The following is a 19,152-nucleotide window of genomic DNA, read 5'->3' as shown; positions in this document are numbered from 1 at the left end:
TCATATCTGCCTATCTCACAATAATTAAAAAAAAAAAAAAAAGTCTTTTAAACACGGCAGCACGGTGGCACGGTGGTTAGCACTGTTGCCACACAGCAAGAAGGTCCTGAGTTCAATTCCAACATCAGGCTGGGGTCTTTCTGTGTGGAGTTTGCATGTTCTCCCCGTGTTTGCGTGGGTTCCCTCCGGGTACTCCGGCTTCCTTCCACCGTCCAAAGACATGCAGCTTGTGGGGATAGGTTAATTGATTAATCCAAATTGTCACTAGGTGTGAATGTGCGAATGAATGTGAGTGTGAATGGTTGTTTGTCCCTGTGTGTTGGCCCTGCGACAGACTGGCGACCTGTCCAGGGTGTACCGTCGCCCTATGACAGCTGGGATAGGCTCCAAGTTTAAACATGATTCTTGAAAATTATTGGCACATAGTTCTAAAATGTATTTACAAACGTTTTAAATGCATTTTTTGCAAAGTTTATCTCAGTCTTGTCAAAAATGTACATTTAATGTTATAGTGTGGGTTGTTTTAGTTTTTTTTTAATCCACTGAGTCGTTTTATTTCTTTCTGATAGCGGATCATATCCCGTCCATGGTCCTCCGAAGAATAATAGTAAAAATAGAAGAAGAAAAGTGCTTGACTCGTGCATTCAGTAACGGGTCACTGACTGTTTTGATTACACAGCCAATAATATTGCAGTCATATGGTCTTTGTGGTGGCCTCAGGGTCGGCAGCACATCATGGGTTGTGATATTTGCGGCTTCAAGATGAACCCGTCTTCTATAAATCACATGATAATCTAAGATTATCCGCCTTTAAGCAGATGGGATTGACTGTTTTGACCCAAATTTAAGAATGGTTCATCGTCTGAGTTATCCAAAGGTTTTTTGATGTAACAAAAGTTTTTCACTGATGTAACAAAGAATGTTCCAGGTTTATTGTTGTATTTATAGTAGTCATGTTTCAGCTGTTTTAATAAGAATTCTTTTTAAAATAATGAATCTGAAAATTATTTCCCTGCTTATTAATATTTTTGCGGTGCCAGATTAAAGTAGTTGTTTTGACGTGTCATTAGTTTCTGTGAAAGATTCTCTTTAAAAAGAAGAGAAGTATTATAGCGCCATCTGGTGGGTTGTTTATGGACCCATCTGCTGTTGAGAGTAATCGAAATAGAGACGTGAATGAATTGAGGTATTCATTATATTCTAAAACAAAGTGACTGATTTATTATTGAGGAAAAATATATCTGCAAAAGAATGAATCAATCATGAAAAGTCTTTCTTTGCGTGCTGTCAAATATGAAGTTCAAAATCTTCTGTCTTTCTTTTTTATCTCTTTAGATTGACATTTTGTTCTTCATATGATAATTTTGGAATGTGATCAGTTGTTTTGTTTCTTAAATAATTTTTGTTTGCTATGGTACAGTTAGTGCCAATAATGCAGCGGTCCCCAACCTTTTTTGCGCCACGGACCGGTTTATGCCCGACAATATTTTCACGGACCGGCCTTTTAAGGTGTTGCGGATAAATACAACAAAATAAAAGTAGTACCGGTACCAAAAAAAGAAGATTTATTCATAACACACGTGAAAAGACCCAGGAAAACCGAGTTAACGATAAAAACGATAACAAAATAACGCTGAAAATCGATAAAAACCCTGAAAATCATACATTTCACACCTGAGCCTCAACTCTCGCGGCCCGGTACCAAACGACTCACGGACAGGTACCGGTCCGAGGCCCGGGGGTTGGGGACCGCTGCAATAATGGATGTATTTAAACTGATAAATCTACCTTATGAGTCAGGATTAGTTTAGGTTTCAGTCAGTGTAATCTTCTGATCGATCTGTACAGATATACCTCTTTGCCTTAAGTTATAGCAGGAAGGAAACTATTAATAATACACTGTGGAGTCTATTGTTTAATCTATTGTCACTGGGGTTTGGTAAATGACTTTGTAGTGGATATTTATTAGAATTAAACTGGTTTAGGTAAATAAATATTTTGTAAGATTTTAACCAGGAAGCCCAGTCCTCATGAAATAACAGCTACTAATATCAGCTGCTAAATAAGATGTTAAGCATGGAGAAAGACTTGGGTTTATTAAAGAGTTCTGAAAAGGGTTTATGAAATAAGTTGTCTGACAATAACTGAGGAAAAAAAATTCTTGTAAATTTATTAAAAGTAAAAAGCAAAAATATAACATATTTATAAGCTTAGCAAACCTAATTTCAGACAGTTTCTCCCATTTGTCTTTGCACAACCTTTCGGTTCAATCCTCACTGCATCCACTTGTATTAAACTGTGTTGAACACAAGAGGGAATCATACACTCATCTTTGGCGGCTGATCAGGAAATGCTGCTGAACTTCTTTCAATATAAACAATAATCATTTGATACAAAATACACAACACTTACCAAAACTCTGTGTTTGTTTGTTTTTCACATTTTAGAAATATGGGGACTAAATGTCTCTAAATATTTGTATTTCATGTAGGAAAGAAGCACTTTTGTTCTTTGTGCCAGAAAAAAGTAAACGATTGATTTGAATTCAAAACTTTACTGATTCACTAAATATCATTTCAGTCATAGTCAGTCTGGGGTCTGACTGTGATTGACTAAAACATCATTTTTGTAATCTTTTTCTTTTTTTAACTACCTGAACAACTGGTGCAACAGTAATTGATTAAAAAACAACAACAAGGGATGAGCCCCTGTTACTCAACCAGGAAGGTTATCTCACAGGATGTATGCAGAAACACCCGCCCTGATGCACCATGGGCACTCTTCCACATCCTGTGGCACTGCGGCAGGCAAAGAGTATCTGCCACACACACTCACACTGTGCACCGGCAGGACCAAGGCCAACTGCCTGCTAGTATTTTTATAATCTTCATCCTCTCTGACCTGTTGCACCCCTCCTGGCGCCACTGGTCTCAGCCCTCCCCCTGTGATGCCTCAGCTTTACACACATGCACACACATACACACACATGCTCCTGTACACTCAGCAGTCACTCCATGTATAATTGAGACCAGCTGTTGCAAGGTGCCTCTTCCCTTGACCCTATACCCTTCCCTCACCCTGCTGCTGCTGCTGCACTTGCCTTTCTGACTTAAAGCTATTCCAAAGCCCTCCTCCCCTCCCCTCCCTTTCCTTTCTCTTGCCTTACTCACCCTCCTCCTATCCCCCCCCCCACATGCCTCCGAGTGTGTTTACTATCAGTTGTTGTGCTGATTGATAAATTGGTGTGATTTTGTTTTTGTTCTGCTCTTTTGTTTTTGTCTTCTCTCATTGATGATGCCTCTCAAGGAAAAAAATGTTGTTGTTTTTTTTAGCTGAAGTTGAATCCCGAAACAGATTTTTTAAAAATTTAAGAGAAGACATTCAATCCACACATTGTAATAGCCGTTTAGAGTCACGGCAGATGATCTCTCAAAGCAAACTTTTCTGAGGCTCATCTGCAAGGTGGATCTATAACCCTCAGCTTCTCTTTGATTTTTTTACTAATTTCAGCCCAGTTTAAGTTTAAATTGGTGAAAAGGCTAGCACACAAACAGCAACACTGTACAGACATTAAATATAATCTGTAGCTTTTTTTAATAACAAGTAATTTAAGTTAATTTTTAAGCACATATTTTTTTTTTAAAAAAATTCATCTCGTGGCAGATTTAGATTATTTTTTAAGGTTTTGGCAATTCTTTGATTAAATGATAACTAAATAATTACTTTTAATTTCTGGACATTTCTGAGGACTATGCAAAACATAATCAGAAGTAACTTTTTCTTATGAAGATGTAAAGATTTTTCTTTACTTTTTGACAACTTCACATGAAACAGTCACTTTATTTACAAAGTTTTGGCAAACAAAACTCCAGTTAAAGTAATCCTTCCTGTTTGATAGATATCCACTGGATTGAGGTATGTTAGGGAGGTGAGATGTAACTGGCCCACTGGTGACGGCGAACTGCTGCACTGGGTCTGGAATGTGTGGATTTTTGGCAGAGGAATGAAAGAGGCAAGTGGAGGAAGGAGGGTGAGGAGAGGGCAGTAGGAACAGACATGTCAGACTCTCTTTTCCAGCTGGTCGTGAGGGGTCAAACTGTGCGAGGATGTGTGCATGTCATGGCCTCTCATTAGGGGGTGAGACGCTGCGGCTCCAGACCCCCATGGTAGGATTGCTGGGTGAGTCTGCGGTGATCCTGCCACTTTGATGCCCCTGACCCCCACACCCCCCGCCAGGAGGTTAATGAGCCTCAGTGAGCTCCTAAACTATGCTGTTATTGTGTGTAGCTGTGGGTGTCTGTGTTGTTAGATTTGAGCTGCAAAGACCCTCCATAGTTTGCAGTGGTTAGATCACATGACCGGGTTGCATATGTTTGGGTGTGAAGCAGGATGTTAGAATCATTTCCAAACAGCTAAAGTAGCACCTGCTCCCCGTGGCGGCGCCATCCGAAGTATCGCATTCTCGTATCGCATTCTCGTATCGCCCATTTAGTTGTATTTGTTGTCTGTAAGCTGCTGTATGTGTCACTGCAATCAATAATCACCATCTTCTAATTTGTTTTTCATCAGCATTTTGGCCATCATTGGACTTGAACACATGGAGTATGCATGGTTAACAAGCATTAGAAATAAAAAGTATAAAAAACTCAAATCATTTTTTTCTCTTTTGTGCTGCCAGTTTAAAGTAAAAGGCTTTTTCTCATATCTTTTGACACAAACATGTTCCAAACCAGTCATATAGAAAGTGAAATCATTTGCTGATGAGAGCACAATGGTAAGTATGGCAGTGTTATCACACCTGCAGTGTGTGCACAGATCACTCTTTTTTCACCTGCAGATGGTTGAACCTTTTTCAGAGCCACAAAATGCACCTGTTTGGTTTTCAAGCTAAAATAAAACAAACCTGCAGTTTGCCGTTTGTCTTCTCCCCTGTTCACGTTGCCTCACCATTAGGCTGCTCAACAGAATGAAGTCTGCTGTTTTGTGTACTGCCTCAACATTGGTGATTACTGACCATAATTGCCGGTCTTACTTGACTATTTTCCCATTTGTGTTTTCCTCTAACCCCTTGAAAATTGACCCCGGCATTACTTCACATTGCTGAGCAGGCACTGAGACGTAAATGTGTTGTTAAGGGCGGGGCAGAGCGAGCCCCAGCCTGCAGAGGGAAGGCACGGGAGTCCAAAACAGGTGCTCATGTTCCCTTTTTCTTTTTTTTCTCTCCTTTCTTTTCATCGTTCGTTCTTTTTCCTTCTTTCTTCTCTCCACACCTGTTGAAGTGTGAAGAATCATGCTGTTTTATCCAAGCAGCTTCAGCCAAGCAAAGCTATGCCAAAAACAGTGGGAGTCTGTGGGTAATTACTTAACTAGTATGTTTTATCTCCTCTGCCTCCTCCCCCCTTGTCTTCCTACCTAATTCCCACATTTTATATCAGGTGTTACTTCTGGGCTGATGAGTTGTGTGTCTTTTAGCAGGTCATGCCAAAAAGGGGGAGGGATGGGGCAACATGTTTGTGAGAGTGCAAATGGGAAACCCCCAATAAGTAAGAAAGGTTACATGGATAAGAACGAAACAGAACGCAACCTGTTACGTTACACCTGTGCCATCTGCTCAGAGCTCAGCACTGTGCACTCTTACTGCAGTAGAAACCAAAGTGGCAGCAGAGACCTTCAGTGATTTGATTGTAATGTGACTGATGTCTCCAGAGGCAGTGGCGGGGGGGGGGGGGGGGGTCTCTCAGGTGGAGCACCTTATGGGGCCCACAGAAAGCCCTCTGGCTTCTGTCTGTTGTCCCACAACAGGGGATCAAGATTTACCCAGCTGTTTGGGATCTGTGGTTATGCTTGACGAATGAAAGTTGACTCTAGGTGCAAAGCCCAACTGATGAACACTACTGTCTGCTGAAAACTATATAAATGTCTTGAGATTATTGGGGTTTTTATCAGGAGCGTGTGTGAGGAGATCTGTTAAAGAAGAATAAGATAACACCACATAAATAAATGATCAGCAGCCCTCACCAAACAAAGAAGGTCCAAGAAGAGTACAAGAGATGCACGATAACTTTTTTTGTGTAACATATGTGTATGATGTACACACCTGTTCATTAGAGTGTCTGGAGATCAGCAGCTGGTTTTCGTACCTGCAAGTGTAACCCGTGGATGTGTTAGAGAAAGAGGTCAGGAAAGGTAAAGACTTTGACAAGACAAAAGATTCAGCTCAGACAGAAAAATACAAGTGAACTTTGACAGAAGGTTTAGTCTAAATGTGTCTAATTTTCACTGACAATACATCTGTCTGCAGAGTTTTCTGCAGTCTGAACCTGATATCAAAGCTTTGCCCTGAACCAAATGAACAACAAAAGAATAAAGAAAAATTAAATGGGAAGAAAAATTATTAAGGTTGTTTTTGTTTTCATTTTCTATAATCATCAAGTGACGTGTGACACACATTTTAATTAAATTGCACACCTCTGGTTCTCAGCTTAGAAAACGAGAACATCTTTATTGTCACACAAGATGACAATAAAGACCAAGGTGAGCACATTATCTACCCCGTTGACTCTCGTTGACTGTGCTACGCACATTGTTTATTGGATGACCATGGACGTTTATTTCAGCGACCTCTTATTTGATTATAAATTAGACATTTCCTGCAAACACAACCATTTTGCATTGTTTTGTTTTTTCCCTTGCAGTTTCCTTGCAAATGTTCTCATTGTTTTCCTTCACGCTGGCTTGAACAGACCAGTGAAATCAGGTGGAAGCTGACGTTGTTGCTGTAAGTAAATAGCACAGTTAAATTAGAAGTTAGAAGAATTAGTGTGACAATATCACTCACTTTTAATGTCTCTATATTAATATGGCCACTCTTCAGGAAATGATTGTGATGGAAAAAGAAGGTATGTATTTATACTTGATGACTAATCGTGAATACATGAAATAAAATATTGACAGTGCTATCAGTTTTATACTTTTATTTTAAGAATGATTTCCTTAAGGATGCTTCGGCAGTACTAATGTTTAAAACCAATGAGTTCTGCAGCCTGAAGACTGCAGCTAACCAGTATGTGGGAGCTAAATAATGTGGTACCAGGACGTGTTTATTGTGCTGCATGGACTCACAGCGGAGCAAATTACATATTGTACACTGAAATAAAGCTTTACAAATAAAATCAAATTATCCAACCACAAGTCACCCAAAGTCAATCATTAAATGAAACACGAACTCACACTACTGAGGGCTAAATACAACAACTTTTTGCATATAATGAAAAGTTTCAGTTTCTATAATAATACCTGAATGTAACTGCACATTCAACTATAAGTTATAAGTTAATTTTTACAATATGGCGATTCAGATGAGACAATGTGTAATTTAAGTTTGTAGAAACCGTTTGAAATAAATATGTTTACTGTAACTCTACAACCAAATTGACATTTATGCTTTCTGCGCTGATTTTCTTCTACAGGTGAGAAAAATAACTGCACCTAGTATTTGTTTCACTGATTAAATAACTGTGTTAAATCTAACGGTGGATGTTAAAGTGGCGTCATTGCAGTGAAAACTGACTTGGTCACATCTGGAAAGGCTTTGTGTGGAGCCTCTAGTTTCAAATGCTGCATTTTGTGTGTGTTTGGGTGGCACTGGGAGGCTGTCATGTGTGAATCCTTTCAGCATTCTCCACAGGGGTGTTGTTTTCTTTGGGTTTCAAAAAAACAAGCTCTCGGGTAATGATTTCAGCGTGGGTTTTTTTTTTTCTTTGTGCTACCAAAAGTTCTGCCTCATTCAGTGCAACGTATCAGGTGCAAATCTTCCATTAAAGTGCTGCGGCATCCGGCAATGTGGCGTGTTCAATCGATAAACCGACGGTGCGTGTCAGATGATGTGCTGTATGTGTGTGTTCGGGCACATGTGCGTGCATGCATGCCACCCTGTGCTCCTGTCATCTGTTTGGCCCCTCTAGCTGGTAATCTGAGCATAGAGATTAGAAAGAAAAACACCACAGAAGAATGTCTTTGGTTGAGCCAACGAGGAATTTACAATGGCCTTCAGGCTGCTTTGACCTGTCCCTGCCTTTCTCTTGCTGACTCTTTCTCTCACACACACAAACACACATAAAAATAACAGAAGAAAATATCAACCTGCACCCTTTTTCAGTTTATCAATTATTAAAACATTTATTTCACCAACTTCAAATTAGGCCAAACAACACATTCGTTTGAAAAATAAAAAAATATTAGAAACATTATCTCATTTATCTGGCAGCAAACCAAATGTTAGCTCTCAGGGTAAACTCTAATTATCCTTTAAAAATATAATAATATGCACTTGTATTGAAGCTGTAATATCAATTAACAATCTGGGTAATCATTTCATTAAATTGCCTGTCTTTTCTCTTTTGATGCTGACGATTATTTACAGTTTATATGAACTTAACAGTGCTATCATTCCTTTTCCCTTCTCTATTGTTCACAGGGGCTGAAGCATCTTAAGGAATAGGTTGCAGTAATGTCACCATGTGGGTAGACATGACAACATGTAACATGTTGTAGGGCAGAAAGGGAGCTTGAGGTCGATGCGTCGGTGGAGTTCTAGTTTCAGTGGGACAGCTGCTTCAGTGCCCAGGTCAAACTGGACACCAGACCGTCTGACCTGATTCCTCTCACTCCGTCACAGCCCAGCAACCTGCCTTCCTCATAGACAAGCCACAGCCGGTGTGTGTGTGTGTGTGTGTGTGTGTGTGTGTGTGTGTGTGTGTGTGTGTGTGTGTGTGCGTGCGTGTGTAACACAGGCAAAAAGGAGGTCTTTGCCCCGACGAAGGGGACAGGTGTTAGGGACAGGAGGTGCCGTGTGGCCCGGGGGTGTGGTCAGGTGGTGACACACCTGTCCCCCCTTGCACAGGCAGGTCTAGTTACACACAAATACACGCTGACTCGCATGCAGACGACTCACATCAGCCAGACCATGTGTTCTGACATGCACCATTAGACCATCTACCCGCTGATGCCATCTGGGATTGATGACAAACCTGGTGCGCCATAGAAAGCAGTAGATATGTTACACAAAGCTTTGCGTGGATATTTGGTTACCATGAAAAATGTGCATGACAAAGAGAGAGAGACAGCTTATAGAAAGTTTGTCTGGATGTGATAGATAATTTTTCCAAATATACTGTGGCTTAAGTTCCCCTGTGTAATGTGGCTCAGAAAATCAGTGTTGACTCTGTTGATGAACTTAGGAAGATGGCAAACCAGTGAAATGAGGAGGTTAACTCCCTACATCCAAAATGTTTAACGGCTAGTACTTGACTAACTAAGAATATCATCACAGCAGAGGCTGATTTATTCTCCTCTGAGTTCGTCTGAGAGCTAATGTAGCCTCAAGCCCTTGTGATTTTTTTTTTTTGCTTTTGCAGACTTGTCATCTTAAGCTGAAATGTACGCTGACTCAAGTTACAAAGTTGAAGCAATTTATTGGATTTCACTCAGCTTCCCCTGGAGCCATTAAATGTGTTATACAGCTTCTTTTTACATACACTATTGTCATCCTTAAAAGCTGTAAACAGACTTCAATTCCAGATTTTGGACCCTTAAGGTGCACCGTTGCTACATGTCCCTCTGTGCTTTCCATTTAAAAGAGTGTAAGTGGACACCAGTGTGTGTGGCACATGCGGCATTTCTGTAAAACCTTGGAGATGGGGAGATAGGCGTCTGGCCCTGGGGTGTGGATTTCAGGCAGGTGCATGTGCCTGCCCTGCGGCTCCTCAAGGGACAGGACAGGACGGGACAAAACGAAGAGGAGGAGGAGGAGAAGAGGGGAGGCAATCTGCAGTAACACACACAAACCCCAGATCCTCACTCAAAGGCTGTCCCCCACCCATCTTGTCCTCCCTGCCCAGAGCCCCTCCTTCCTTCGCTCCCCACCATATCCTTCATTGACTGGAATGTGCTTGGACAATAGAACTGTCCTGGTCCTTCGGCTGGTGCCCACCCACTCCACGCCGGGCCCACACAGGCCCTGACAAGAGGACAAAAGTGCACCTTGCACTTCTCAGCACTACCAGCAGCACCCTGGGGGCGAATATCTGAATACCTGAGGTAAAGAAAAGGAGACAGGCGGGCAAGAAAGAATGAAACAACATGAGGAGAGAGAGGGGAGAAGGATGAATTTTTAAAAAACAAAAACAAAATAATACTCAGCGCAAGATAATTTTCACTCTCAGCTGCCAAATGAAACACAGACTCCTGGAGAGATCCAAGCAAAACACAAGAGAGGTATTGCAGTTTTAATATCCTCCCCCTCATTAGTCATTATGTTGCTCATGCTTATATATTATATCCATTTTGATACCTGCTTTCTTGGCAATATCTCACCCAGAAAGTGTTTGATCCTGCTCTTCCTCCAGTACTCCTTTATTCCCTCATGTCACGACTTGCTGGCCCCTGCCTAGCTTGTCCTGCGTGTGGTTTGCTCACAATCAACCCTTACACTCCTTTTCTTGCATCACAGTTAGTTCTAACTGGCTCACAGCTGAAATACACACCAATGCCACTGGCAGAGCAGCAGATTGGTGATTTAACTGTTGAGCTTCGAACAACTTTTCTCACCAAATTGAAGCTTCACAGCCTCTCCTTTCATTCCCTCCTCCTGTCTCTGGGCGAAGGCGTGCTAATCAGTGAAGTGAAGTGTGCTAAGCCTCAGTCACATTACCGCTGATGAAACCGTAATCACTTTTCCACCGCACGGCAAATGTATGTGAGGTCATGATACTGAAAAAGTAAAGCAACTTTTAATAGAATACGCAGTCGCTTCACCTCTGGCAATACTTCATCAGTGCTTCTGCTCTTTGCCCAAGTAAGAACTTCATGAAGCATACTGTATGCAAAACCTCTCCTCCACCATTTCCTAAACCATGCTGCTCCCTTTGCACATGCATTACAATACCTACAGGTAGTGTGCAGTTGCAAAAGGTTAACAGATAAAATAACGTCAAATAAAGGTGCACATAAGACAACTTCAACATGAATATCTGTTGGTAGACACTGAGCATCTGCAGCCAAAACTACTCTGATCCACTGGGGCAAAGACACAGGATCTCAGGGGGTTTCCTGTGGTTGCACTGGGATGTTGGCAGCAAGCTCTTTGGGATAGAGCCTCCGTGAATCGGGAATATTCCACCATCTTGAGGGATTGTTGATCAGATTTTGATGTGGGGAGTCTGGGCTCTTTTTTCCCCCCCTCCAGCTGTTCTTGAGCACTCTTTATGTGTGGCAGGGAGTCTTGTCCTGCTGTTGACTACAGGGTTTTGCATGGCGGTCTTTAACAATGTTAACGTGGGTGGTACATGTCACGTACACGTGAATTCTGAAGATCACTGCAGATCATTGCACTGTGATGAGATGAAGAATGTCTCTCATTTCACCAGCCATGTTGTGGCTCATTAACAGACCTGTTTGAATCTAAATCTAACTTGAATCTAAGTTGAATCTAAAGGAATTTTGTCCTAACATATTGGTATGTTTTAACAATTACATAATCATCTATTTATTTTTGTTTATTCTGACGAGAGATATTTGCATCCATACTACCCCTGTATTCTCTTGCCCCATATTCCCATGTAACTAAAGATTAGTAGTTCTTTAACTGTTTATGAGCAGTAGAAACATTCATGTAGAGAGCTCTGCAGGACACAAAGTTGGAAACTTCTGTTAAGCACAAAGTATCTCATTTGTTTACGCTCCTGTTTCTTTATGGCTCATCCTCTACCCTCTGACCCTGTGGGACAGAGTGTCTGTGTTTAGGAGGAAAGCACTGGCCACATAACACTGATACACTCACACACTCACACACACACACCACTGAAAGGGGACAGCAGGAGTGCGGAGGTGGGCAGGAAATGGCGTGTACCCCCTCCTGCAGGCCATATCCTGTCCTTGGGTAAAACTGGTTTATTTGTGCAGAGATCTGAGCTCTGCGTGCGCGTGTCTCACATAGTTGAATGTGGATGTCTTCGGAGAGGTAATGAAAAACAAGAATTTAAAACAAACAGAGTTGGAACAAGAAATAATTTCTTTGGACTCGGCACAGGAATAAAAAATAAATTTAAAAAAAAGATCTGCACGTGATTTGCACATTGATTGTGTGTTTGTGGGAAACTCTCACTTGAAAACCTTCCATAGTCAGCATATCTCACACAGCATGTCATTGATCAAGTCTGCATTGCAACATGTAGCATTCCTCTGTAAATTCTACTCCCTAGTGATTTGATTAATGGCCCACAAACAGAAACAGTCATTCTTCTCCAGACACCCACCAAGCCACCCCACCCCCACGCTCCTCCAGTGTCCAGTCTCCTCTCCCTCGTTCTGTTCCTCCTCCCGTTATTATCTTCTTATCCTTACTTCACCCTCCCATGCAAACCTCAAGCCATTACTTTCCCCATCCTGCATTATTTTCTGGAGTAGAGAGGTGGAGATTTGTCAGCCCTCTGAAAAAATTGAGCTTTTTTAATGGCTTTTTAAGGACAAAGGTAGACAAGAGTCCATTGGGACAGCTCCAGGAGAAGAGCGGTGGCATTGTGTAAGAGCCACTTGCAAAAAAAAAAGTTTGAAACTTTAACCCAGTGACTTAACCCTCCTGGCTTGAATCTGATCCTCTAGTGAATTGGTTTTGCAACCCCTGCCAATTCTGATTTCAGCAACATACCTTCTTCAATATGGACCACTGTAAAATCCCAGCAGAGACACATCAGCCCCTCACAGAGACTCACAAATGCTCTCATGCAGTATGTGCACAGAAACAGCCGTAGCCGCACCCAGATGCTTTATATCAGCACTTTTTGGGGCAGGCTGTGTTTGTACAAGACCGACAGGCCACTTCCCGTGTCCTAAACATTACCCGAAACCTTTCAACATATCGGGTCCCAAAAATGTTCATGCTACACATTTGAAAAAAGTTTATTTCATTGTTGATATCCTCTGCTGCTTACCATTTCTCAAATCCAGAGACCCGGCTTAATCCATCCTTGTGATCTGTTCTTTTACACTCATGCAAAGCCCCACTTATGAGTCAGGGTGATTGTTTAGAGAAAGCCATATATTTTGTGTTTCCAGGATGACGCCATCCTAACAAAATAAAACTCATCCCGCTGCATATTGTCAAACATCAGCTTTTGCATACACAAAACCAAAAGCAGGGTTTGCTCTTCACTGGACACCGTCCAGCTTTTAAAATCACAGAGTTATCAGTGAATACATTTTCACTGTTTCATTTGTTGGAGCAAACTAATAACACTTCAGACATTCTTTCCATGACAGTAACACATGTGGTATATTTAAATGATCGGCAATCCCCTTTTCTTCGTAATCATCTCAGCATTACATTATTTCCTGTTACTGGGAAATCTAATTATTACTTTAATTCAGGAGCAAACTGCAATGACAGTAGACAGAGCAGCCCTCTCTGTGTTAGGCTGTGGTATTGTATGTCTGTCACTAATGGCTCAGGAATGTTAAATTAGTCAGGGGCTACATGCGTGACGATGTGAACATTAAAGCACTTTGAGGAGACCAATATGATATTACACACACACCGAAAAAGAAAGGTGACAGGTCCAGTGATCTCATTGCCTCAAAGCTACAGAGTGATAGACTGCCTCCCACACACTGCAAACCAGGAAAAATGCCCCCTGAGCAAGATGTCAGAGTTAAATTTCAAAACGGCCGAAACACATAAGAAATGACAGTCTGTTTGGTGGCATTGTTTTGGATAAATTTGGTTTGGCCGAGCTTCAATGTCCCAAGGAGAAAATGCAATATCTTTCTTTTCTATCTTTCTTTTTTCTTTTTTGCATTATTTGACATGTTTTGCATCTATCTAACACATAAAAGTGACAAGTTCAAGCTCAGTTCAGTCCCTTGTGGCGTGCTTCTCTGCTTTTCTGACTCACTGCCTGCGTAGGTGTGCAATGACTAAATGACTCTCACCTCACAATTAACAGGAGCCCAGGACAGACAAATATTTAAAAAAAAATCCCCCTTGATCACCTCTTTATTCAGCCGGTGTGTGTTTGAATGTGTGCACACACGTGTGTAGTCTTTCGGGTGCTGTTTACATTGGACAAGCTAAGTCATGCAATCTGATCTCAAGCTTTTTGAGTGCCCCCGCAAACCCCTGTCACACACACACACATGCATCCACCTCTCAACACCGTGAGCTATTGGAGGAAACACTTTGTTACCTCACTAAGACATGCTGGCGTCAGTGTGTGTGGGTCAGGAGGGCAGTAGGGATTGGAGACACATTGCTGCCATGTGTTCACCCTGAATGTTCACATTCAGGTTGTGGAAGACTGCACTTTCACCAGAACTTCCTACCAGGTAACCCAGAGATTAACCATTCCTGCACAAGCTGCAAGTTATTTCTGCATTTGCTCATCTTGACCCCAGAGCGCTCCTTCCTCTCCCAAAGCTGGACGTGGGTCAGTGGGACTCTTCTCAGCTGATTTCACACAAATTTTCTTCTGAAAAATAAAATCACATCCTTACCATCTTCTTTGACGCCAGTTTACTTGCCTGCCTTTTCCCCCCGCACCTGCAACCGCAGTGTTCCCCGCCTCTTGGGCATGTGTCCTCCATCTGTGCATGCTGACAGCCTGGCAGGTGTGCGCAGGTGTTCCCCTCATCACTCAGCATCACACAAACCCATCACCGCTCCCCCTTAACACACATGAACCCATATACAACAACGCACAGCTCTATCTTCCCATTCAGAAACTGTCATGTCTGTCCTGATGAACTCATTTGTATTTAAATAAGAAGCCTGCTGACACACTTCTTTAAAGAACAAGAAGCAGACGAGAACGAGCTGTTATTTTAAAACAATGCTTTTATTTACAAATGACAGAAAAATTCACAACCTTTAAAAAAGGCACATTCAGTTCAATGTTTCATAAAAACTGTATGTCAACACTTATCCTAAATACAAATGTCATTTAGATTGTAAAATAGCCCTGAGCAGTTAGTCCCTGGTTCAATTCCTGGCTGACTGAACCATTTGTTGCACGTCATGAGTGTCTGTTGTATATTTCCACTATTTCCTGTGACTCTCCACTTAAAAATGACAACTTTTTTCTTTTCAAATGAGACATTTGTAAAAAGGCAAGGTGTATTTTTGGTCCTATAACACACATATATTGGAGTGCCTATTGAAAGTGTTTCTGGCTTGCAGAGAGGCACACCAGGCGGGGGGTGTCACCTGTTGTCGAGGTCACAGCTAACACATCCCTCGGCACCCTGCCTCCACAGTGCACCATGCAGACAGCTGTCTCAACACTCACATTTGCTCAGATACACACATGTCATGTATGCATAGTATAGTGAGGAAGGACATCCCCACATACACACACACACACACACACAAACACAAGCAGCTGCAACATTGCCAAAGTCCCGGACTGGCGGGCACCAATGGGCTCCCCTGGGAATTAATTGAATGTCCACCTGCTCTCAAATCACAATGGATGAGACAAAATTGTGCCACAGATAGGACCTCAATCTGATCCTCTAATTGATTAAGGCACATTTCATAAAAGTATAACTGCATTTTTTTTTCATGTGTGTGTGTGTGTGTGCGCAGCTAATAGCATTGGCTCCCATCACAACAGGTAGCTTCAACTGAAAGGACAACAGGAGGAATGTGACTTTTACGAGGAAGGACAGCATCCAGAGGCGCTGTGTTTGTTCAGAAGAGACATGCGACTGAAGGTCCTGGAGCAGGAGCCACACTGGTACTTCTTCACCTCAGAGTGGGTCTGCATGTGGGCGCGCAGATTGGAGCGATCGGCAAAGGCCCGGCTACAGTGCTGACAAGCAAAGGGGCGCTCACCTGGTTAAAAAGAAAAGAAAGAAAGAGAGAGACAATCAGTGCCAGCCCAACATTCCCAACACATTAACAAAAGTTTACCCCCGAGTCATTGTTTTTTCAGATACTCTAGAGATAACAGAAAACAGTGGTAGGACACACCAACTTCATTAATGCAGAGTGCCTTTTAACATGCAAAGCACCTGTGAGGAAGATTAGATTATGTCCCCCCCCCCCAGCATTTGCTCACACATCAGGAAACATCAATGAATATCAATGAGAACAAGGTGCAACCAGCTGTTAAGTTAACAAGCCTACAGATCTTGGAAAAATCAATTGTCTGACATACCTGTGTGTGTGCGAATGTGTCCTCTGAGGAGCCACGGTCTGGAGAAAGCCTTGCCACACGTGGTGCACACGCAGGGCAACGTGTGTGATCGAATGTGCATTTTCAGGGCACCCAGGCTGTTGTACTCCTTGGGGCAGTGTTTGCAGTGGAAGACCGGGCGTGCTGAAGCCTCTGTGGTCATAGGAGTCTCGGGAGCACAGGGGGGGAGCTGGTGGGACATCTGATGCTGGGAAAATGCAGAGAGGCTGGTGTAGCTCTTGGTGCAGTGCAAACAGTGATAGATTGGCTGAATTGTATCTGGGCTTGGTGGATCTGAAGTACGTCCGCCGTCCTCCTCTTCCTCGCCGCTGCTGCAGGAGGGAGAGCTGCTGAGGTCCAAAGGGCCCATGGGTGAAGGGGGGAGAGATTCTGGGGAAATCAGGGGGTGAGGTCGAGGCAGGATGTCCACGCTGAATATTAGCGTGGCGGGTTGGCAGGTCAGTGCAGAGCTGTTCTCTGATGGAAGCTCAGCCAGTGGAAAATTTTCTGGCACAAAAGCTGGAGATGCAAAGGAAATGAGGTCAGGTTAGTTAAATGGGACAGACGATCTAATAAACCACTAAACCTGTTTTCATTCTTCGGGTTCACGTTACAGCCTATTTTAATCACAAGCTTTCTTATCATGAGTTTTTCCAGGTGACAGGGACAAGAATTAGGAATGCCCAAGCTGCTACATGACAGGTATACACCTTATCACGTCTGCCACATGACTGTTATGTGTCTGCAGGTAACTTGATGGGGAGCTCATGACTGTGATTCCCTATGTGTCTAATGCACTCGCAAATATCTTGCATACAATCACGGACAATAGCAAACTTACCTGTGTGGCTCTCCGGGTAGCTTTCCCTATTATGCTGCTTCTTGTAGGGAAAATACTTCTTGACAAGGAACGACCGAGGCATCTTGAGCTCTAGCTTCACCGATGGAATAACAATACAAAATAAAAAACGGGGGGAAAAATACAGTCCAAGGCGTTGTGCGCTCTAATCACAGCTTGAGCAAACAGCAGATTCCTGTCGGGGTGGAGAGAAAACTCTTGGAAGATTGACAAGACGACTACCAAAGTTGAATCTGTCTGGGGGATCCCAAACTTGCCTCCTCATATAGTAAGCAGAGGAGAGAAGCAGCGGAGTGGGTGGGCACGTCTCCGCCCACATACACACCCCCGTGTGTCCGGGCTGGGCGCCACCGGCTCCATTCATCACAGGTGACCAATGTGCCAAAAGCTGTTGCAGCGCCCTGATCTAATTATGCATTTCACGCCTCTAATGGCTGACTTTCAAACATCGGGCATACGCGTATTGTCATGTGAACGGCCGAGTGTTCAATTCAATGTGCCGAACTGTTTTCATAGCCTACCTGAACTGAAATGTGCATATCAATGCTTTTCATTGTGAGGAAGACCCGGAGGGAGAAGTGAATATGTAAAACAGACGGAGGGGGAGAAGTTTGCCTTCAGGGCCAAAAAATTACTTTTATATTGTGTTCAGTCGAAGATCCTGATATGAGTTCAAATATGTCCACGGTAATCCTAACGGGGCGTCCTGCAGGAAAAGCACCAAAACCAAAGCATTTCCCATTTTTGCAATAATTTTGCAAAGAAATAAATCATACACCTTACCAAAAACTTGAGCGTCCTCTGTTGGTCCATACTGCAATGCAGTCAGTGGTTTGTGGTGGAAGAATATGTTTTGCACAATATATATATTCACAAATACCCGAAAAGCAGTGTTAAAAAATAAGATTTGTGGCACTGATTTGCACAAAATATTGTTATTTCTACGTACAACCCGCACAATAATGTGCAAAAATGTCAGAAGTAATCGCATAAGCAGTTTGAGAATTTCACCATTATCATTGCATTGCAAAACAAGTGACACTACATGACTTTTACAAGCAAATGAGAATAAGCTGAGGTTTTGTCCTCACTGACTACCCCTCTCATTCTCTCTCTGCGGGGGACACGTCCGTTTGAATAAAGGCGCCGCTGTTCTCCAGATTGCTCACAGCGTGATATAAGGTAAAAAATTAACAGAGCCGACAGGAGCACATGATGATGTAAACTGAGACCTATTAAATCCACTTTAGGCGCTTCTCTCGAATGAGCATCACATGATGTTTTAGACTTCACCCCAAGGTTTTCCAATCAAAAGTCACGTCTTTGTCTCCGTTGTGTTTGTGACTAAAGTGAGCATGGGTTACAGGGACCGTTGGAAAGATCAGCAGGCAAAGGTTTATTGTTGTTATTATTATTATTATATTTTTTTTATTACATACCAGAAAGTTATTTTACCTTGATCACTTTAGAAAGCTGTATTTTTCTCTAATATCCTTGCTTAGATTGGTTATAGTGGTAAATATTGTCTAGTCTTAAAGATTTATGTATATATATAAAAAAGAAATTACCTCTTTTTGTAAATATCCTTATTACTTGTACCCATTCTGTGTTTTACGTAATAATCAATCCCAAAAGAAGTGTAATTTATGGACAGATAAAATACCTTTATGGTACTGTTGTGTTCTATTTGTTGCTGTTTCTGCTGCTCTCTTGACCAGATATCGCAGTGACACTTTTTACCTGGATAAATAAAGGATAAAAGTCACCTTGCCAAAAACTGTTTTGAAGCATCCTCCTGAAATGACAGATGTATATTTAAAAGACTCTATGTCGACGGGTTATCTACAAAATGTTAAAAACCCACAATCTTTTTTTTTCTTTTGCAAATGCCAGCAGTCACCGTGCACCCTCTAAGTGTGAATATCACGTGAATGCCATTCACTAGACAAGACCATCACAGTCTTCACTGGTCCTATTTAGCACTGCAAAAGAGAGTGTGTAAAGGGTGTATATACACCTGTCTCAAGGCGCCATTGTCATGGCAGGCCCGATAGTTCACACATC

At 42.2% G+C, this 19,152-nt stretch overlaps 1 protein-coding gene across 1 annotated transcript; it reads right to left on the bottom strand.

Moving 5' to 3' along the window:
- Positions 1-14,875: 14,875 nt before the first annotated feature.
- On the bottom strand, positions 14,876-17,317 carry snai1b (snail family zinc finger 1b). Its single transcript, XM_085259468.1, has 3 exons — positions 17,071-17,317; positions 16,212-16,748; positions 14,876-15,886 (listed from the first exon to the last, which is right to left on the bottom strand). The coding sequence occupies exons 1-3, from the start codon at positions 17,150-17,152 to the stop codon at positions 15,705-15,707; spliced, it is 801 nt and encodes a 266-aa protein (XP_085115594.1). The 5' UTR covers positions 17,153-17,317; the 3' UTR covers positions 14,876-15,704.
- Positions 17,318-19,152: the final 1,835 nt, after the last annotated feature.

The sequence above is a fragment of the Mchenga conophoros genome, linkage group LG20, assembly GCF_057382185.1.
Source record: "Mchenga conophoros isolate Kocher_MC1m ecotype Shallow Benthic linkage group LG20, M_conophoros_male_GT1.1, whole genome shotgun sequence".
Lineage (NCBI taxonomy): Eukaryota > Metazoa > Chordata > Actinopteri > Cichliformes > Cichlidae > Mchenga > Mchenga conophoros.
The sequence above is the reverse complement of the archived record's forward strand: the minus strand, read 5'-3'. Positions and strand labels throughout refer to the sequence as shown.

Coding starts and splice junctions, on each gene's coding strand:
- snai1b (XM_085259468.1), bottom strand. CDS start 17,152: ATGCCTCGGTCGTTCCTTGTCAAGAAGTATTTTCCCTACAAGAAGCAG. Junction 16,749..17,070: donor CTACCCGGAGAGCCACACAG/GTAAGTTTGCTA, acceptor TTGCATCTCCAG/CTTTTGTGCCAGAAAATTTT. Junction 15,887..16,211: donor ACACATTCGCACACACACAG/GTATGTCAGACA, acceptor CTTTTTAACCAG/GTGAGCGCCCCTTTGCTTGT.